The sequence below is a fragment of the Drosophila teissieri genome, chromosome 2L (genome assembly GCF_016746235.2).
Source record: "Drosophila teissieri strain GT53w chromosome 2L, Prin_Dtei_1.1, whole genome shotgun sequence".
Taxonomy (NCBI): Eukaryota; Metazoa; Arthropoda; class Insecta; order Diptera; family Drosophilidae; genus Drosophila; species Drosophila teissieri.
In genome coordinates this window covers 23,720,490-23,743,776 of record NC_053029.1, presented here as the reverse complement: position 1 = coordinate 23,743,776, position 23,287 = coordinate 23,720,490, and the positions used below count along the sequence as shown (strand labels likewise).

General features: G+C 39.1%; 1 protein-coding gene across 4 annotated transcripts in view; it reads right to left on the bottom strand.

Annotated features, from left to right (window-relative positions):
- LOC122626569 (transcription-associated protein 1) overlaps nucleotides 1-23,287 on the bottom strand; it is a 189,537-nt gene that overhangs the window by 99,423 nt on the left and 66,827 nt on the right. For 2 of the 4 annotated variants that reach the window (XM_043806879.1, XM_043806880.1), the window contains exons 3-5: nucleotides 18,772-18,969; nucleotides 17,825-17,991; nucleotides 1,610-1,700 (exon numbers count right to left, since the gene is read on the bottom strand). In XM_043806879.1, the coding sequence (XP_043662814.1) occupies nucleotides 1,610-1,700; nucleotides 17,825-17,991; nucleotides 18,772-18,969 (456 nt within the window). Of the gene's footprint in view, nucleotides 1-1,609; nucleotides 1,701-17,631; nucleotides 17,754-17,824; nucleotides 17,992-18,588; nucleotides 18,654-18,771; nucleotides 18,970-23,287 lie in introns of those variants that run through there. The other 2 variants (XM_043806881.1, XM_043806882.1) reach the window with 2 other exon arrangements.

Here is a 23,287-nt window from a genome sequence, read left to right as displayed (position 1 = left end):
GATGAATCTCAACTCTCTAGCTTTTATACTTTTGAACGTATCTTGTAATTCCCTTTTACTCTACGTGTAACGGGTCACGTGTATTTTTAACCATCCACTAAAAGTAACTTTAAAAGTTATGTAGCGTGTTATTTTATTATCGTACTTATCTATTCACCACCACGATTATGAATTGTGAAATTTACGGGGGAAATGTTTTTTTATGTGGGGATCTTCTTCATGGAATGGCGTTGGTTTGATACATAGAATAAGTGCTACCACAACCCGATACGGATACCAAAACATATGTACATATATACACAAGTTGCCATATGCAGGGCAAAATGCTCTTAAGGTGGGCTTTTAAACATGACAGACCAAGACGCGTTCAAATTGTCAGGGTTTAGAAGAAGATAAAAGTTTTGAGCTGGCTAAGTATTTTTCAATATCATGCAGACCTAGAAATTTGCGCACTTTTTTTCGCTGATGACACAGCTATCTTCACTACCAACATCAGTACTAGGTATTCAAATATTCCGATGGAAAAGTGGTTGTGCGATTGTCAAATAAGTGAATATAAACACATTAAACATTAAAAAAACAAGAGAGAACGCTATAGTCGAGTTCCCCGACTATCTGATACCCGTTACTCAGCTAGTGGAAGTGCGAAGGAGAGTCTTCAGCACTGACAGTTTTTGACGGTTTGTGAGCGTTAAAGTGGGCGTGGCAAAAAGTTTTTTGGCAAATCGATAGAACTTTACTAGACTAATTCCAAAATGAAAAAATATCAAAACATTTTTCGAAAGTGTGGGCGTTGCAAAAAGTTTTTTGCCAAACCGATAGAAATTAACGAGACTAACACAAAAATGAAAAAATATCCAAACATTTTTAAAAAGTGTGGGCGTGGCAGTTTTAGGCAGTTTGTGGGCGTGGTAACATGAATCGACAAACTTTCGCTGCTTCTATGTCTCTGGAGTCTGCATGCTAAATCTCAACATTCTAGCTTTTATAGTTCCTGAGATCTAGACGTTCATACGGACAGACATGCCCAGATCGACTCGGCTATTGATCCTGATCAAGAATATATATACTTTATATGGTCGGAAACGCTTCCTTCTGCCTGTTACATACTGTTACATACGGAATGTACAACAATGAAGTTTTGATTAATTTTCAAGTAATTCTCCGGCTGTTTTTAACGAATTAAAATAGAAATTATACCTTCTGCATTAATATATGTCGGGTTTCGCAGCCGCCAGCAGTCGCTAAACTTATGTTTTTGTTGATTGCCAACATTAGAAACACAATTTATTTCTATGGCACCTCAGCTGTGCGATTATCTTTCCTTATCTAAGCTCGTCTATATCTTGTACTCTCGTCCTAGAACGTTTGGCTTAGCAATCTGCTGTTCGATCTGCATTTAAGCCGCCCATATCAATAGCTTTTGTACAAATGCGCATTGATGCAAAATCTCGTTCGAACAAACAAATAAACCATACAAATTCGAAATCGCTACAAAATAGCTACTAAAGAAGCTTATTAGTTCAACAATATAAAAGAGTACTTTTTTATATTTAAAATTAAAATTAATTTATCATTATGTTTAAAAATATAAATAATATTATATTACCTGAAATATTCGAACAATGTACGCCAAAAATGACAGGGTTTTTATTTGTGCACCCATAAATTCTACATAAATTTCTTTCTGTGGAGAATTTCTGAAAAGAAAATTTTGCAAAACCCAATTAAATTGACGGCGAAAATATTTTTTAAATATTTTTTCTCATTTCTATCATTAATATATCTACCTTATATATTATACCTTAAATACTAAGTTAATTTAGTACTTTGTAAATTGTAAATTGGTACTTTGTAAAAACGAATTTCAAAGAATAAAGATTATAGTCAACAAATTGTAGAACGATTTCTTCATTGCCTTTTTGATTTAAAAAAAAGACTTTTGGAAAGATTAACACATTTAAAAAAAATAAGTATTTCAGCGATCAGCCCACTGTAGTTTACATATGTTAGTGCTCATATCATCGCAAGTAATCGGTAATTGGCGCCACCTTGGAGTTTGCCGTAAACAGACAAACTACAGCGTTTAATGTATTATCAATACAGCGAGCTTAAATAGGCATCAATAATGTCGGATAACTTATCCGACATAACTTAAAAAATCGACACGTTTAAAACGGGCGATCTTGCTATCCAATGCCAATAGCTAAAACGAGTAACTGTAGAAATAACAATGCCAATAGCTAAAACGAGTAACTGTAGAAATAACAAGACAGAACGCTATAGTCGAGTTCCCCTACTATCTGATATCCGTTACTCAGCTAGTGGAAGTGCGAAAGAGAGACTTAAACACTGTCAGTTTTTGGCGGTTTGTCGGCGTTAGAGTGGGCGTGGCAAAACAATTTTTGACAAATCCAGAGATGTTCACAAGACTAACAGTTATTTGAAAAAATATCAAAATATTTTTCAAAAGTGTGGGCGCAGCAGTTTTGGGCGGTTTGTGGACGTGGCAACAGGGGTCAACAGACTTGCGCTGCGTCTATCTCTGGAGTCTGCATGCTGTATCTCAACTCTATAGCTTTTATAGTTCCTGAGATCTCAACGTTCATTCGGACGGACATGGCCATATCGACTCGGCTATTGATCCTGATTAGGAATATATATTTACTTTATTTGGTCGGAAAAGCTTCCTTCTGCCTTTTACATACTTTTCAGGGAATCTAGTATATCCTTTTACTCTACGAGTAACGGGTATAATTAATCGAAGAGGAGTAGCACCTGCCCGCAGCGGTGACTGGAGGGACACATACAAGGCCACGATCGACACCGGGGCAATAGCAAGCAATAGTATGTAAGCGAAGAACTGGCGGACAACCAGCTTGCGGCAAGTTAGGTTGGCAGACGAGAGCTGCGGCGATATTAGTACACAGTCCGAGGTAGAAGTCGAGGTGAGAAGCAACAGACAACTGATACCAGCAGTAGTAGATGCGTTGGTGGTGGGATGGAATTTCCTCACGCAAGTCGGGCCGAAATCAGATGCGCCGGTACCGGCCAGAAAGAGACATTACGGGTGGCTTGAGAAGTTGTCGGTCGCAGTAGTCCAAAACGACGGCGAAGTAGACGACGTGGATTAATTCCTGGAAACATAGCGCGTGGAATTTTGCTCAAGGATCCTGAAATTCAAGGGGAGATTAATGCAAAGGTAGACAAACTTTTGAAAGTGTGACTTATAGAGCACTCGAGGAGTCCGTACAGCTCGCCCATAGTCATGGTGAAGAAGAAGACGGGAAAATGGAGACTGTGCGCGGACTTCAGGCAGATAAACGCGAAATCCATAAAGGACGGCGACCCAATTCCACGAATAAATTACATCCTGGACCAACTAAGGGAGGCACGCTTTAGTCTGAAGCTTAAGGATGGGTATTGGCAAACACCTTTAGAAGAATCAAGTCGGCGGTTCTCAGCTTTCACGGTTTCAATGGCGAGTGTGCCGTTTAGATTACATGGTTATTACTATGGTTATTGTGAAGAAAATGGATAAAAAAGAATTCCGCGTGTTGATAAAATATTGCTATTTGAAGGGAAAAAAAAAAATTGATGCAAAAAATTGGCTTGATAATGCAGTGCACTATAGGCTGAATTGTACCTCTTTGAAAGAGACTACGGGAAGAATGCCCGATGGGCATTTTTACAAGATAACTAACTTGTAAAAAAATATACAAATATTTGTAAGCTTAGGATTATAGAATGCCAATGCTCTTTCCAATTATGTATGTAAATAAAATATCCTCTCTTTTAATAACGAATTACACTGCTCACGAAGGTGCAGCACTCCTTGTCAATTCACGTGAGTGTATCAATAACAGCGATTTATCTTCCACCAAGAATCTTAATAAAAGAACTTTATTTTATTACAATTTTTCAAGGTCTGGGAACAAAATTTATTGTTGGATGGCAAACACAACAACAACATAAAAACTGATCAACTAGTTAGCCTCCATATTGGCCAACAGGTAGTCAAAAGATAACAGACTTGACTGAGCTCGTGGCATTCCCTGAAATCCCATAATGACACATGCGAATAACGGAAAACTTTGACCACTAAGACCATTCTTCAATATTAGGGACCATATGTTGGAAAAACCGCATAAAATCCCGCTGTTACCTCGAGAGGAGGTAGACTACGCTGTAGAGAATTTAACAAATACAATATATAAGGTGTGCTGTACAAATACGAATAGCGCTCCCAAATATCAACATCCAAAACAACTGTACCTCTTGAAATAAATTCGACAAAAATTCAAATTAAAAGGAATCTGCGAAACCTCACTACTCGCAATCAACTCACTACCCTGATGCTTTTGAAATTAGACAACTGCTAACAAAATTACGTCATGAATCTTGAGCTGTATACCTTAGATATTTTGATCTTAATTCATGCAATTCCTAAGTCTGTTTCTTTTTGCTTTTAATGTTGAAAATGCTTTTGGCGGTGAATCCCTTCTCCTGTAGCGTATCAGTTACCTCTTCGCTGATTTTAAGTTTGTAGGAATAGTAGCATATTTAGTTTTCGGAAAGGAACTTTGTAACCTTTCTGTAGTTGTCTTCCGTTTTCGTTAATAGTAATAATAATAATAATTTCACGAATATTCCCTCTTTCGAGGGGAACTATATGAAAGCTATCTTTTCCGATAAGGCCAATCAGTGTATTTACCAGACCGTTTGTGCTTTTCATACGGATGTTTATGGGGGAGGCTTTATATTTATACTCGTTAATCATAGAGTAAAATGGTTCGTTGGAAAGTATGTAAAAGGCTGAAGGAAACGTTTCCGATCATATAAAGAATATATATTCTTGATCAGGATCCGTCTGTCTGTCCGTCCGTATGAACGTCGAGATCTCAAGAACTATAAAAAATATATATAATAGTTATGGCGCGTGTGCTGGTTTTGTTGTATTTTGATAGTGATGTGTTGGTAGCTTTATGTATCCTTCAGAATTTTTTAGTTGTATTTATTGTTTAATGTTAATGTCGACACAATAAAGCTTTACGGCACCTCAGCTGTGCGATTATGTTTCGTTATCTAAGCTCCCCTCTCTCTATTTGGTCCTCTCGCGCTTGCACCTTAAACTTAGCGTTCTGCTTTCGCTTTACAATTAAGTCGATATTTCGACTAATGAAAAATAGCTAATAATAAAACTATTTGCTCAACCATATATATATTATTGATCATAATCAATCGCCGAGTCGAACTGGTCATGTCTGTCTGTCCGTCCGCCTGTCTGACCGTCCGTATGAATGTCGAGATCTCAGGATCTATAAAAGCTAGAAGATTGAGATTAGGCATATACGTTCTAGAGACATAGACGCAGAGCAAGTTTATTGACCCATGATGCCACGCCCACTCAAAAACCATCCAAAACTGTCACGCGCACACTTTTGAAAAATGTTTTGATCTTTTTCCAGTTTTTTTTTAGTGTTGTAAATTTCTATAGATTTGCAAGACAACTTTTTGCCACGTCCACCCTAACGCCCACAAGACGACAAAAACTGTTCTCCTCCGCACTTCCGCTAGCTGAGTATCGGGTATCAGATAGTCGAGTAACTCGACTACAGCATTCTCTCTTGTTTTGGTTTGCATTTGTGTTTACAACATATGTGAAGTATTTGGTATATATCTATTGAAAGGGAGACATCTGAGTAAGGGCAACATTGGTTTAAATTGTTAAAGAGGGAAATTTGGGAGGGGAGATAATTGCGGTTGCAGAATTGTAGGCGATTAGAAATAGAATGACTGACTTTTTAGCTATGATTTCCTGTTTGTCATAAAATTTGAAACGTATTGAATAATAAAGAAGTGAATGCCCATTTTTTCAAAGGCTTTATTATGAAGAGATGGCGCGTTAAAGAGTGGAAGCGCTTAACCCAAGTAGTTGTTGTGAATGAGATACAACGAACTACCATAAAGACTTTACATTTAACTTCTAGTAATGGTTTCTGTGGTTTCAATATAGGAAGGACTAGGCTAACTTTGTAGGCTAGGGGAATGTGAGAATTTAGGATATCGTTGAATATCTGAGGAATCTGAGTTTGAGGGCAGGCTGATTGATTTTCTGGCCAAACCCCTTTTCTGAAAGTCGGAATATTACAGTAATATTAACTGTACAAATTTATAATCAATCAATCTTAATCTGCACACCAGAAATTAAAATATTTGGCGCTACAACAAAGAAATCAACTAAAAAACTATCTGCAACGTTAAGATTTTCCTCCGTTACAAAAGTTAAAATATATTTGGAACCAGAGCGTTAATTCACATACTGTAAAAGGCATTTTAATCAGTGCATTTTAAGTGTTTGTGACCGTCAATAAAAAAAGAGCTCGTGTAATTTAGCACGTAATTTAGTAAAAAGTAAGTTGCCTTACAAAAGCTTTTTTTTGATAATGGCTTTGAATAGGGATTTAAAGTGAGGACGGCGAGTCTATCATTTAAATGTTCCTCATTTTTTATCTTTAGCTTACATTTTCTTGTTTAGAAACTTGTATACAAAATTACATTTTTTTAATATTTTGGGAGAAATTTTAATTTGTAGGACATAACCCCCTTTATCGAGTAATCTTATGCTAAAAAGGAAACGGTTGCTGAACTTTTACAATTTCAATTGTTATTATTATTGTTAACTTTTGGAAAATAATTTAATATACAAACACTATCAGCAAATCATCTTTTTTTGTGCTTAGATGAGAAGAAGGCTCCGAAATTAATTTTAAGAAAACGTAAAAAAATATTCCATAGTGCGATGGTGTTGCCTTTTGAGTTGGCTCTGCGGGAACCCCAGAGAGGATGGCAAACATGGCCCTTTTATTTTTTCAAAATCTTTTTTATTTCAATTATATGTTAATGTGCAAGTTCTTTTACCATGTAATCGGTTCCGGGGGATTTTAGTTGTACGGCATTAATGGTGGTACACTCATAAAACTGATGAACGAATAATTTTAGAACGAACGTTCTTAAAAATGTTCTATGTCGTACTTAAAATGTTTAAGACAACAGTACTTAGAATAAGAATTTATGTACATATACTCTTTCGTAATTTTGAAAAAATATAAACAAAAAATATAAGAAGTTTAAGCTGAAATTAATGCGATCCAAAAATCTCCAGCCATTCGACTGCTCACACTTCTTAATATCGATTACATTTCTGTGTTGTTGAAGAAACAAATATGTTTATATTTCTTTGCTTTCGAATACATATATATATGTATACATATACAGCTGTGTTCATAAAAATAGCAGTGCTCATGAGCTGCAACTTTAATTTAATATATCAAAAAGTAAATGAATGTTCACAAACTAAATTTTGTTTCAACTTTGTGATTATTTTTATTTTTTATTAAAAATGTTGTTAATTTTTTATATATAATTAAATTAAACAAACAAGTGCTGTTTACAGCTGTTCATAAAAATAGCAGTACGGAATGAAAACAGTGGAATTAGTTGATAAAAACATTGTGGAACTCCAAAATCAATTTTAATTTGTTTGCTTAGGTTAGTACTTAGTCGTGTACCGATTATTTTTTATTACGTCCTGGCATCTGCGAGGCCGTTCTGTCCTGCGCGTCCTGGCAGCGCTTGACAGGGATCCGCTCTCATTATTTTTGAACAACCTCCCAAAGTTGTGATCGAGATGTTGGATTTGCATTTGCAACATATCGTGTAACATCTTCCCATAGGTTTTCAATTGGATTTAAGTCCGGAGACTGCGCAGGACATGACATAAGATCGATCCGATTTTATGCCATCCAGCTTTTGACCAGTTTGCTTGTATGTTTGGGGTCGTTATTTTGTTGAAACGTCCATTTTAGTGGCATTTTCCAATTGGCATAAGAAAACATTACATTTTCTAATATGTTAACATATACAGTTCGATCCATGATCCCATCCATCATGACTATAGGGCCCACTCAACTTCCAGAAAAACATGCCCATACCATAATACTCAATCCACCGTGTTTAACTGTCTTCAAAGTGTACCTAGGATCGTACTTTGTGTTAGGTGGACGTCTGACATTATGTCGTGAGCCCTGTCCACCAAATAACACAATTTTACTTTCGTCACTCCATAAAATATTTCGCCCTTTTTGTAATGGGCCAATTAAGGTGACTTTTGGCGAACTCCAAACGTCCTTTGCTATGTCTGGTTGCTAACAGTGGAACTTTTCTTGGATGGCACGTTTTGAGATTTTGTTCTTTAAGACGTCGCCGAATAGTAAGGCCACTAACATTCAAGCTTAAGTCATTTTTTATCTCGCTGGACGATGCAAAAGGCTGCGCCCTGCTATATCGCACACTAGATCGGTCCTCATGAGGCGTGGTTTTACGTAGGATACTACGATTTTCGGGCATTTCTGCCCGATTTATCATTTTAAGCATTTTAGCAGAACATCAACATATTTCTTGGATTTATTTGGGAGGTTGTTCAAAAATCATAAGAGCGGATCCCTGTTAAGCGCTGCCAGGACGCGCAGGACAGGACGGCCTCGCAGATACCAGGACGTAATAAAAAACAAGAGAGAACGCTATAGTCGAGTTCCCCGACTATCTATTACCCGTTACTCAGCTAGTGGAAGTGTGAAGAAGAGTCTTCATCACTGACAGTTTTTGACGGTTTGTGGGCGTTAGAGTGGGCGTGGCAAAAAGTTTTTTGGCAAATCGATACAAATTTACAAGACTAATACAAAAATGAAAAAATATTAAATATTTTTCAAAAGTGTGGGCGTGGCAGTTTTGGCCGGCTTGTGGGCGTTAGGGTGGGCGTGGCAACAAGTTTTTCTGCAGATCGATAGAAAATTGCAATACTAATAAGAAAATGAAAAAATATCTTAAAATTTTTCAAAAGTGTAGGCGTGGCAGTTTTGGGCGGTTTGTGGGCGTTAGAGTGGGCGTGGCAACATGAATCGACAAACTTGCGCTGCGTCTATATCTCTGGAGTCTGTATGCTTTCTCTCAACTTTCTAGCTTCTATAGTTCTTGAGATCTCGACGTTCGTACGGACGGACAGACAGACGGACAGACGGACGGACATGGCCAGATCGACTCGGCTATTGATCCTGATCAAGAATATATATACTCTATATGGTCGGAAGCGCTTCCTTCTGCCTGTTACATACTTTTCAACGAATCTAGTATACCCTTTTACTCTACGAGTAACGGGTATAATAATCGGTACACGACTAAGTACTAACCTAAGCAAACAAATTAAAATTGATTTTGGAGTTCCACAATGTTTTTTTTCAACTAATTCCACTGTTTTCATTCCGTACTGTTATTTTTTTGAACAGCACTTTTTTGTTTAAATTAATTATATATAAAAAATTAACAACATTTTTAATAAAAAATTGATTTGTTTTTGTTAAAAATAATCACAAAGTTGAAACCAAATTTAGTTTGTGAACATTCATTTACTTTTTGATATATAAAATTAAGTTTAAAGTTGCAGCTCATGAGCACTTCTATTATTTTTATTTTCATGGGGCCCCCGGGTGGACAAGAATTAGTTTAAACAAATTAAAAGTGAATATAAAAGTAATATAATATATATATATAATAATATAAAAGTGCAACATAAAAAACAATTGTTCTTGTTTTTTTTTGAGTGCAATAAATAAATATATTGTTGCCCGCGTCGCGCTATTGTGATTAACAATAAATATTTCTTAAACATATTCCGTGTCGGTCGCGAAATACCCTACTTCCGGAATTGCCGCCACCACCGAGGGAACTTTTAAGGAAAGTGGCCGCTAAAATTAGCATTCGGAAATCACAGGTATTTGTGCAAAAAATTGAAAGCTAGAGTTATAGACAAATTTAATGTTTATTGTCTTGTGCTGGAATATTGCACCTCGCTTTCAGTTCTTAGCACATATGTACGTATTAATATAGTAGAGCTAGATTGCATGCAAATTATTCAATTTATGGTTGATAAAATAAATACACATACATATATTGAACCGCTTTTGAACGCAACATTTATTTATTATTTGGTACTGTATTATTGCAATCACTGTCGCCTCCCTTCCCCCTCTCGTTCGTTGAAACTCGCATTAAAAGTTGGGAAGTTAATCCAAGCTTGCACACTAATACACAGACAGCCTTACATACTAGCAGCTGCAGCTGTGAACTTTTCGTTTTCGCTTCGCTTTTGCACCGCTACCTGCGTTGTTGTTGTTTGGCCCTTTTTCGTTGGCGCGCTTAGATTAGCGGACCGTCAAGTGACGCTCTACCCTGTATTCTGCGGGTATACCCTTTTCGGCATCATTTCGCACCCACTATTAATTGATACTGCGTGACTTGAATTTCAATTTAAATAATTGGTTTTCGTTGCTCTTATCAGAAAAATATTTAATATACATTTCGAACAATAAATAATTAATTTATGAAATTAATTTTTTTGGTTTAATAAATTTCTAATTATTGATTCGAAGGTTATTAAATTATATTGTCGGTTTGATTTGGGATAATTTGTTTCGGCCATTTATTTATTTAATTCGGAAATAATATTTAATTAATTTAATTTAAATATGTAATTTAAAATGAGCTTAGAAACCAAAAATAAATCGATTCTGGAAGAGCTGAAAAGCAAGCTCCAAAGTCGGGTCAGAACAATTCGCCGATTAAATGAGCGATGAGAAACGGGATCGATTCCGCTATTACAGTAAGAATTGAAATGTCGACTAGAAAACTTAAATGCTTCAATTAATAAGGCAAATCAATTAAAAGAACAGATAGAACCTATAGATTGTAGCGATGAATTTGGCGACGAGTTGGAAGAGCTTTGTATAGTGACCAAGGCAAAAATAATGTCCCTGTTGTCTGCCTTGAAGGTAGCAAGCGTCAGCGAAGCTCCGGGATCAGCTGCTGTAGCTCCAACTCGTGCGCGACTTCCGAATTTGGCATTGCCAAAATTCAGTGGAGATTATTCGGACTTCAAAAATTTCATCAGCCTTTTCGAAACTTTGGTTCATAAAGACGCCAGCATTCCAGTTATCGAAAAATTTAACCATTTAATTTCATGTCTCTCTGGTGAAGCTTTAGGAACAGTTAAAGCTTACCAAGTCACCGAGAGCAATTACGAAAAGGCACTAGCCAGTTTAATAAAGGTTTACGATAACGAATGCCTCATCTTTATGAATAATATATCAACATTGTTTAGTCTTCCTAAAATATCGCATCAGTCCGCTTCCTCCTTGAGAAACCTTATCGATACTGTTTCTCGATTTATGGTTCTCTGTTATCGATAGGAAATGATACAAAAATTTCGAATGCAATGTTGATATATTTGGTATTGAATAGAGTCGACCCAGTGACCAAACAAAAATGGGAGGAACAGCTCGATTATGAGACTTTGCCGCTTTGGGCCGATTTTGAAAAAATGTTAACTCGCCGATATCAGCATTTATCAGCTGAAGAATCGACAAAGCCGAAGCAAGATAAAATTGTGTCGAGCAAGCCACATAATCGTAGCTCATTCTCGTGTTCCTTCTCCAACAGCAAGCCTCAGAAAACTTGTAGCTATTGCAATGCAGCAGATCATTTGCTACAGAATTGTAGCCCGTTTGGGCGTTTCTCTGTAATGCAAAGGTTCGAGTTTGTTAAGTATGCCTCCTTATGTATTAATTGTCTGCGAAAAGGCCATACTGTTTCAAAATGCAAAGGCAAAAAGTGTCGAGCTTGTGACCGCTCACACCATATTCTGCTTCATAGATATACAGTGCCTGAGAACAGTTTAGCGTTGCCACCCCCGCCAGAGACCATGTCTCCTACTTTTAACCAAGATCAGCCTTCCACGTCACATGTTATGCATGCCACGTCCTTGGACATGGTGATTTTGGCTACGTCAATCGTAAGCGTCCGTACGAAAAACGGAGAATACGTTTTGGCCCGAGCTCTGCTGGACTCTGGGTCTCAAACGAATTTTATAACAGAAGAACTGGCGAACCGCTTACAGATTCGTAGAGAGGAGTCGTGTATCAACTTACTTGGTATTGGCGAGTCCAATTCTCAAGTCAAAAAAACGGTACACGCAGTGGTGAAGTCGCGAATAAATGGTAGTGAGTTCTCGTTCGATTTCTGGATCTTAAAGTCGATCTCCGGTTACCATCCTGGTCAGTCGGTGAACGTCAGTGATTGGAAGATCCCGAAGAACCAACCATTAGCAGACCCATATTTCTACAAGTCACAAAAAATTGCTATGTTGATAGGAGCAGAATCATTTTTCGAATTGCTAGGTGTTGGTCAAATTAGACAAGGTCCTGACTATCCAACTCTACAAAAGACCCTTCTTGGTTGGGTTGTTTCGGGCAGATACAAGTCTGCAGTACCGAAACAAGTTGTGAATAGTTTCAGTTGTAGTGAAGAACCTTTAGTATCGATTGACAGCACACTACAGAAATTTTGGTCGCTGGAGGAAATGCCAAATCCAAAGAAAATTCTGTCGCCTGAGAACAAGTTATGTGAAGACCATTATAGGAAGACTACTCAGGTATTGCCATCAGGTCGGTTTGAAGTTAGGCTGCCGTTTAAATCTGATCCAAATAGATTAGGCAACTCCTTCAAGGTTGCAAAACGGCGGTTTTTGTTGCTTGAGCGAAGGTTGTCTCGAGATCCTAACTTGAAGACCATGTACTTGGAATTCATGGAAGAATATCTCGCCCTAGGTCATATGTCGCCTACAGACAACAAAATCCCTTCCACTCCACATTATGTCATTCCCCATCAATGCGTGTTAAGGCCCCAGAGTACGTCAACAAAGTTACGCGTCGTGTTCGATGCGTCCTGCAAAACATCGTCTCAGGTGGCCTTAAACGACATCCTGATGGTGGGGCCGACAATTCAAGAAGAGTTGTACTCCACTCTACTCCGCTTCCGTCTGCACAGGTATGCCCTGACTGCCGATGTAAAAAAGATGTATCGCCAAGTAATGGGTAATGAAGCGGATAGGAAGTTTCAACTCATAGTGTGGAGGAGAGACCCCTCTAAATCCTTGAGATTATACAAGCTCAACACCGTCACATATGGTACTGGACCAGCCCCATTTCTGGCTATTCGGTGTTTAAAGAGGTTGAGTGAATCTGCTAAATGTTCATTCCCTAGAGCTGCCGACGTAATTGGATCCGATTTTTACGTCGATGACATGTTAACTGGTGCTGCATGCGTAGAGGAGCTAAAGACAATTAAGTCTGAAGCGTCTCAGGTTCTTCAAACAGCAGGTTTTGAATTGACAAAGTGGTTTTCAAACTCACCTGATTTCACTGCATCTGAGAGCACAGTTAAGTCGATACCTATTTCGGATTCAGAGTCAACTGAGGCGTTAGGAATATCGTGGTTGCCTAGCGAAGATGCCTTCAAGTTCAAAATTGACACTTCTGTCATGGGTCTCCGAGCGACAAAACGGAACATACTATCGGTGACATCGAAGCTGTTTGACCTCCTCGGCTTGTTAAGTCCCATTGTGATTAAAGGAAAGATCCTACTGCAGGAACTCTGGCTTAATAAGTTAGATAGGGATGAGTCAATTCCGATGCATTTGGAAACAGCTTGGGATATGCTAAAATGCACTCTGTCTCAACTGGATGAGATATCGATTCCTCGGTTCGTGCATACCGACCCATTGTCACCGGTACAGCTACATGCCTTTGCCGACGCCTCCATGAGAGCTTATGGAGCTGGCGTCTATATTCGTAGCAAAACTGCCGAAGGTTTTAAATTATCGTTGTTGACTTCAAAGTCAAAAGTAGCGCCGCTCAAGACCAAAATGCTCCCAAGGCTTGAGTTATGTGCCGCTCACCTTCTCGCAGATCTCTGCCATAGAATCAAACCCTTATTAAAAGTCCCTATCGAACGAATTGTATACTGGTCGGACTCTGAAGTTACTCTTCACTGGATTCGATCTCATCCATCTTCGTTGTCGACATTCGTTTCGAACGGGGTAGCGGAGATTCAAGAATGGTCAGGAGAAGCTACATGGCGGCATGTTCCCACAAAGCAGAACCCAGCAGATATCGTTTCGAGAGGTTGTGACGTCGACGAAATGGGGCAGTCGATCTGGTTCACTGGCCCACCATTTCTGAAGGACGAAGAAGAGAACTGGCCCAAAAATGCGCATTTCGAGCCGGGTGAGGAAGTCTTGCGTCCGGAAGGTAGGAAGACTGTGGTCGGGCTGACCGCTGCTGTGCAAACTTCTGATTTGCTGGATGTCATCGAGGGGTTTTCGTCACACCTCAAACTGCTTAGAGTGTTCGCTTATATGTTGCGCTTTATAAGAAAATGCAAAGACAAGAGTATAGTTTTCGAAGAAACTCTGTCACCAACTGAATATAATGAAGCGTTTCATAAGATTATCGAAATAGTACAAAAGCACGAGTATCAAGTAGAAATTGAAAAGGTTCGTAAAGGCTCCGAGGTCGGCCCAAGTCTTCATCGATTGAACCCATTCATCCATGAGGATACAGGCACTTGGTGCAACTTTTCGTTGTTGCGAGTTGGGGGGCGACTAGCTAACGCTCCTATATCATATGATGCCAAGTTTCCCTTGCTGTTGACGAAACGCTCGCAGTTTGTGCAGAGCTACGTCCGGCATTTGCACCATTCCAATTTTCATGTCGGCCCTCGAGCACTTGTAATCATCCTACGACAGCGTATTTGGACCGTAAACGCTCAGGAACTCTGCAGTCAGACAGTTCGATCATGTGTGCGCTGCTTCAAATGCAAGCCTCGACTAATGACACAAATTATGGGAAATCTACCCGCAGATAGACTCCGTGCTCTCCGCCCATTTGCGATATGTGGCGTTGATTTTTGTGGCCCTGTCTATACGTCATTAAAAATTCGAGGAAGGCCCCCGTATAAGTCCTACGTTGCCTTATATGTTTGTTTTTGAATTTGAAACGATTTCCATTCCAATCCTTCGCAATGAAAGGAGAGATATGTATGCGATGATATTGCCACTAGATAGTGGAATAGTATTCTTGCTAGTTTGATCTATCACGAGAAATATCATCCCCTCCCTCACAAAACCCTGAAATAGAATATAAACAGCTAGAGGAAAAAATGATGTCAAAACGCATAGGATCTAACAAAAGCTTGTCCTCTAGTCTAACAATGTTTCTAAAGCACATGAATCCAGAGTTTATCTACATACAGTAATTTTATTAAGACGCAGAAATCCAAGTGCGCTTGCATTTTCTACGGCCCTAGAGTTCAAGCACTTGTGCTGTGAAATGACTATTGTCGGGTCTCGCAGACAGAAAGTCCTAAATTTGTTATTTGTAAACATTCCAACTTTGGAGACACAGTTTAACAGCATATCTTTGTTATCTATGCAGTTCAGCTGCGTGAGCATCTAAGCTCTTACCTCTGGCTCTCTCTCTTGTCTATTACTTTCGCACGTACACCTTTGGCTAAGCGTTCTACTGCAATTAAGTTGATCTGCCATCAATTCTCTTGTTTCGTACCCCCCCCAAGCTGCACTAATTTTATTAAGAAAAATAAATTAAATCGCTTGAATTCGCTACCATAAAAATCGTCTTTCACTTTACAAAAAATGCTTATAAAATAGCTTATTAGATCAACATTTTGGTAACCCTGACGTGATATATGCATAAACAATTTATAGTGCAATCATACAAAGCTGTTTAGAGCTTAAACTTTATATCGCTGGTACTGCTGAGTGATTTGTGCATAAACAATATTTGTTAACAATAATCGAAAACTAAAGGCAGTGAACATTAAAGCCAAGGATCTTCCCGCTTGAAGCGAATTTGTTGTTGTTGCTGTTGCCATGGCTGCTGAAAATTCTGGAAAGGTTACCGCTGATGCAGACAGGGTACATTTTTTAGGTACAAGGCGACTGCAATATATAATAGAGTGGAACGATTATAAGATTCTTTTTCAAGTTCTACGTTAACTTCGTTTGACGATTCCGCTCTTCATGTGAGGTTGGAGCTGATCGATGAGCTGCAACATACATTTCAGAAAATAAAAAAATGAAAACGATTTGTGTGAGAAAATTGATGACGTTCTCGTAACGCTTAAATCCTCAGTTCGTGGGGAGATTTCAAAGCGCGCTTCACAAATCCATTTCCACTCAACCTTTGTTGCCGGCATTTCTCCGTGTGATTGTGGCCATCGGCAGCGTTCACTCCGGAATAGGACACCATCGCTGCTCCCTCTTGAGCTTCCAAAATGGGAGGTGCATTTAGAGGATCCAGTCTTCAAAAATTTACGTACTACGTGGGAATCAATGGAATTGTTTCTTGAGCAGCGATGCAGGATGCTGGAAAACATTGAGTTCGCCATGGCAAGCTATGCGCCAGGCAATCAGGTGGAAAGCATCAGAGCATCTGACTAGCGTAGGTCATGGCTTCTTGCTACAAGTGTCAGCCCTTCGACCTGTGTGTTCAGCAATGATTCTGTGCACTCAATAAATTGTTGCCAGAGCTTCAAAAACCTGACCTCAGCTAATTGATTCAGAGAAGGGCTCCCACTTTGAATAAATTGCCTCAAGACTGGGCATCAACTGAGGCAGTGCAATTCCAGCAATTGACGTGCATGCTGATCTAAGCACCACAGCCTGCTTTCTGGAAGCTTCGTTCCTTCCCGTGCTCTGCCAGACTCTGTATCTCAACTGCACCTTATAACATCCCGATTCGCAAATCAGCTTAAACTTGAGAAGGCAAAATTTGCAGCTTGTGATACTCAAATAGGCGATTCTAGTTTTGAGACAGATGGTGCGTCAGTAAACATTTCAATGCGATCTCGAACTTCTAACTACTCGGCTGACATCACTGCTGTTTCTTATTGCATTTAATATTATTGAATGACACTGACATTTGCAACTGGAACATACCCAAAAATCGTAATCTCGCGGACCCAGAGTTTCATTGTTCTCAACGCATAGACTTTCTTACGCTAAATTTAGCTTTCACACTTAGCTTCACCCTCTGTTGACCAAGATGGTCTTCGTCGAGAATATGGGCAGCTGGAGAAGTCTTCGGTGGAAATCCAATCAGCGTACCGCAGGATCATACAGCAGTAAGATTGACGAAGCGAGTAGTGAATGAGCTGCGTCTGCTGCCCCTTAAGAATTCTGTTGAAAGCCACGCTTCCTACGAGGGGAGTCTCGCAGTTGCCAAATTCCTAAATTTTTTATTTGTAAACATGCCAACTTTTGGGACACAGTTCAACAGCATTATTTTTGTTATCTATGCAGTTCAGCAGCATGAGCATCTAAACTCTCCCCTCTCGCGCTATGTCTCTTTTTTATTACTCTCGCACCTATACCTTTGGCTTAGCGTTCTACTGTTCGCTCTGCAATTAAGTCATTCTGAAATCAATACTCTCGTTTCGTACACCAAGCAAGCAATTTCTCGAAGAAAAATAAATTCAATCGAAATTTGCAAAAAAGGCTAATATTATTACACCGACGAAGTCGCAATCTTTGGTACATCACTAAATTGGGAATATTACGATTATGAAGGTCCGGATAAGAATTGCATAGGTGAACGCAACGAGGGATAAACTTGCACTTTGCGAACCGGTTCGTCGACATACTGTTAGACGTTCCGGTTGGATGGACAGACAAACATGGCCAGAGCTACTCGGCTAGTTAATATGACGGAATCGATTCCTTTTACCTGTCAAAAAGTTTTTAACGAATATAACAGTACATCTTTCTACTGTACGAGTACGAGCTATAATTAAGTGGAAATTAAATAAAAATTAAAAATAAAATAAACGACAAACGTCCCATATTTAAATTTACCTTCGAGTTACTGTTGGTTGCAAATTAATAGTTGTCAATATAAGAGGAATGAATTCAGAAACTTCTTGATGTACTGCGTTTTTATATATTTGGTACATTAGTACAACAATTATTGGGAGCTCTTGTAAAACTTTTAAGGATAATATTCCACGAGGAAGGAGATTATACTGAAACGAAAAACAGGTGATTAGTAAATACTGTGTATAAAAAAAATAGTCGATGTTAGATAGTTGGAACCCAACAACCACATAATAAGGTTAGAGTTATAATTTTTTAAATGTATTCTGAATTCCGAATTTGGTCACAAAAGTGGGATGAAATATATTTCTTGGCAAACGGATTTGTGAATTGTATTTTATCCATTAAGTTGTTGTCTTTTTTTAACAGAGATATATGCAAGTTTTATGCAATTAGAAAGAAACAAATGTTTTTCCACACTTTAAGGTTCTTTATATCCGAGTCTTTGATTACATGTTACACAATGTAACATTGACTAACCGACTTAATAACTAAAATATTTTTGTAAAATAAAAATGTCAAAAAAACTTTGTATTTTTTTAACAATACCAATTTCCTGATCTGTCATGCTTTTTAAATGAAAAATTTAAGCGGTTCGTTAGCATTGTGTAAGAAGTTGGCAAGAATTGTGACCTTGTTTTGACATCTTGATACAAAGTGGAAAAAAAAATTTACATCTTACAAAGGAATAAGCCTTAGAAGATCTACCTGTTATCTACCTGTTACATACTAACACTTACACTAGCTGGGCAACGGATATCTGGTAGTCAAGGAACCCTACTAGCACTTACACCAGCTGAGTGTGGGATATCTGACGGACGAAGAAACATATTATAACATTTTTGCTCTACAAAATATAATGAAGTGGCTGCGAAGACCCTTTTTTTTAATATATTTTGTTTATTTAGTTATTAGCTAAAAATACTTACAAGTTGTTGTTGAGAATTTGAATCAAGTGCCTTTTCGACATGTATAGTTCTAACAGAATATGCTTCGGATAAAAGCAGTTCCAAATTTAAGTCCTTTAAATCTTTAACCCAAACATCATTAGATGTTTCAAATATAGATGTAAGATGGTTTGGAAGATTTGTATAGATATCCTTAACAAATCCCAAAAACAGTTGAATCTAAAAAATAAATAAGAAGTTATTAAATAATTACTAAAAGACTGTAAACAAGCTTTTGAAAGCCGAATGTGATATAACCTTGCAGTCCAAATAATAAGGTGGAATGGTATATGAAACGATCGGTAGCCAGGGAATTCAGATGACTGAATTCAGATTCAGACGCCACAGTTTGATATATACATATATAGATAGAGGATTATTGTGTTGTAAATTTCTTTAGATAGAAATCTTTGTTTATAGGAAAACCGTACTACTACCATCTGGGCAGCTTAATATAATGAGCCATTTTTTTTATACAATTATTTACAGCTATTTACATATTTATATAGATTTATATTGTGTTGGGGCTATCGATAACATAATATGTATTGTAATTTCTAAAAAATATTGCATCATCTATTCCTACAAGAATTCCCTGAAAAGAGCCTTTCTTACGCAACCTATATATTAACATTGCATCATCTTTTTACATGTATACACAAATACTAACATAACAGAGACATGTATAAAAGGAGCCGAACATAGCCAAATAAAGTCACTCGCATAATTACCCTCAACCCGATCGTGTCGTCGAGTTGGCGTAAGCAACGAAGAAAGATCGGGAGAACAATCAGATTGTCCGAAGTTTCTAAATTTTAACAAAGACCTACAAAATTGGGAAACGTATCTCCAACAATTAACTCAGCACTTCGCCGCGTACTCAGTGCAATCCGCGGATAAGAAAAAAGCGTATTTTTTATCGTGGGTAGGCACAAACGCGTTTGAAATTGTTACAAATATGTTTGGTAGCGAAAATTTGGACCAGCAGACATATACGCAAATAACGGATAAATTGACAGAGCATTTCAAACAGAAACGCCATTTAGTTGCTGCTCGATATGAATTTTTCAAACGTCAAATGCGGGACTCGCAAACACATAAGGAATGGGTCGCCGATTTACGTGGAATCGCCCGTAAATGTCAATTTTTTTGCCAAACTGATGGATGTTCATTAAATTATGTTAATAATCCGCGATCAAATAATTTTGCATACTCCATTCGATGGTGAATTGTGAAAGGTGATTGATGTGGAACTTTTTAATACGAGCGTTACTTTTCAAATGGATTCTGGTGCAACAGTGTCAGTTATAAATTCAAAAACATATGAACTGCTTAGCCGTCCGAAACTTGAAAAGTGTGACCAAATTTTGCATGCAATTGGCCAAAATGAAATCCCTCTGTTAGGTAAACTGCACACTGTAGCAAAGTGTTTAAACAAATTTGCAAATGTAGTGATCATTGTCGCAAACGTGGAACTCAAACAATCTATTCGGCTTGGATTTGTTCAAAACATTCAATTTCGAAATTCAACAAATCGCAAATGTGAGTGAGCAACAGGGTACTCAAATGACTGAACTTTGCAATAAGTATAAGGAAGTATTTGAGCCGGCTATGGGAACAATAAAAAACATTAAAGCAAGCATCTATCTAAAACCCAATTACGTTCCAAAATTCTACAAAAGCAGGCAAATTCCTTTTGCCCAAATAGATAAGTTCCAGGAGGAAGCGCAGCGTCTCACCGAAGCAGGTATTTGGAAACCTATAGAATTCAGCAACTGGGCATCGCCTATAGTACTAGCACCCAAGCCGAGTGGAGCACTACGAATTTGAGGCGATTTTAAACAAGGTGTCAATTCCCAATTGGACATTGAGCAATATCCATTGCCAACACGTGAGTCTCTTTTACATAAAATTCGTCACGGCACGCATTTCTCCAAAATAGACCTAAAAGATGCCTACTTACAAATGGAGCTAGACGAGACAGCGAAACAAATTATGGTTGTCCACACTCCGTTGGGTCTTTTCCAGTACCAACGTTTACCTTACGGAATAGCTAGCGCTCCAGCTATCAGCGTCATATTGAGCAACTTCTTAGTGGAATAGAAGGTTGTGGAAATTATCTAGATGATATATGTAATTATTTCGGCTCCAACAGTGGATAAACATCTGGATATTCTTGAGAAAATTGTATCAGTCTTACAGGAGAATGGCATAAAATGTAAGAAAGAGAAATGTTTCTTTCTAAGGGACGAAATAGAGTATCTTGGGAGAAGAGTCAGTGTCAAGGGCATCCTTCCGGATTCATCAGGACTAAAAGCCGTTAAGGAATTAAAGCCGCCCTTTAATCTACAGCGGATAGATGCGTTTATGGGAAAAGTAAACTATTATTACAATTTCATCCCAAATTACTCTTAGATAGCCTCACCCCTAAATCAACTTCGTAGGAAGAACAGGCCATTTAAGTTCGGGCCAGACCAACAGCAGGCATTCACAGCCTTGAATCGTTATATCCGTGATGCTACAGAGCTCGCACATTTCAACGAAGATCTTCCGCTCGTTCTAGCCACTGATGCGTTCTCATTCGGCATTGGTGTAGTCCTTTCACACAGATGGTAAAGAAAGACCCATAGCACTCGCATCAAAAACCTTAGATGTTCACCAAGTTCGATACAGCCAAATTGAAAAGGAAGCTCTTTGAATTATATTTGGGAAATTTCATCAGTATCTATACGGCAGGAAATTTATATTAATAACTGATCACAAGCCATTGGTCACAATATTTAATCCGAGTAAGCATTTATCAACTATGACATTCAACAGACTGTAGTCTGTGTGATGGGCTATAATATTGATGGCTTATAATTTTGAAATTAAATATCGCTCAACAACAGCTCATGGAAATGCAGACGCACTCTTACGTCTTCCTATTAGCTCAGATGACGTATCCTGTATCCTGTCCAATAAATTCCGATATCATCATTGAAAATATAAAAAGCGATAATGTTTTGAAAAAAGTTTATCATTTCGTATCAACTGGTTGGCCAGAGCAGTAGCATGATCCCGAAATTCTGCCATATTTCAGTCGCAGATTTGCCTTGACGATTAACAACAATCTGCTATGTCTCCACTCGGACGTCAACAGAATTATTATTCCTCGTAAGCTTCGAAATAAAATTCTGAAACTCCTCCATGTCGGTCATTGGGAAAAGTTCGCATGAAGCAACTAGCTTGTCAAAACGTCTGGTGGCCAGGTATCGACGAAGATATCGCACAACTAACCAAGAGCTTTAGCGTTTGCAAGATAGGTAACCCAGCCCCAGCTAACGAATTCCAAAGCATCAGCGTGGGAAAGAATACACATCGTTTTACGCCTAACCCAGAAGGTAAAACACCTGCAGAACTTCTACACGGTCGCCCAGTACGTACCATCTTAAGTCAACTTTTTTAGAACCAAACTGAAAAGCAGCAGAATAAACCGTCCAAGTATTCTCCAAATCAAAAAGTAATCGCAAAGAATTATGCAAGGGGAGAAAAGTGGATAAAAGCTATTATCGATAGGCCCATCGGGGCCGTCAGTCGGGTGATGGACAAGGGGACTAACGTGTAGTTTCAAGCTTGCTAGAAAAACGCGCCGTAATTGTCTATACATCCGGAAGTGCGACTATACTCTCCACGCGAGGGCGGCTGGAAACAGGTCCCCTGGCAAGGTTATGTCGATGCTGGCAAATGGTAGTCGGGCGTCCCGGGCCGGACAAAGATGTCACTCGACCCGTGCCGAGAGTCAGCCTGACTGAGGGCCCGGGTCACAAAATAGCTCAGTCTCAAACGGAGAGCTCAGGGCACCTGGCGACCCCCTGTTCTAAGAAGCCTTACCCGGGCGTCGCGGATCTCCGCCCGGGTGGACCCTCTTTTTCTCCGCAACTCGTGGGAACTACATGGAGTCCAAAAATACAAACAAAAAGGAGTCAGGATCTCCCAAAAAACCTACTCAAAAGGCAGTGACGACGGAGTCTGGACGTACTAATTTCAAGGCAGCGAAGCTGCCGAATGAGCCCACCTGGCAGGCCACCACCACAGGATGGGGTTTGGGGTGAACCCCGCCTCAAATCTGAGGCGACTGAGTGTAAGTCGCCCAACGCCGTCGTCATGGGAACATCTCCAGGCCCCAGTGCCATGACGCCCCCTTCAGGCGCAGCCAAGGACGACAAGCACTCAGTGGCAACCGGTAACGGCAAACACACCTACGCAGAGAAACGATCTGCGGGACAAATCCTACGCAGCCAGGAGAGATCGAAGACGGCTCCTTCTGCGGAATGGTTGAAAAATGTGGAATGGGCAAGATCCGTACTGCCAAACAGCGGCAAGGAAGCCCCCAAGCCGTCCAAGCCCACACAGCCCAAAAAGCGACCTCCACTTAAGAGGGAGCGCTCCCAGGACGTTCCCTCAGACCCCTCGGCAAACCGGCAGGGCGAGGCATTCTCCTGGGCGTGGTCGACAG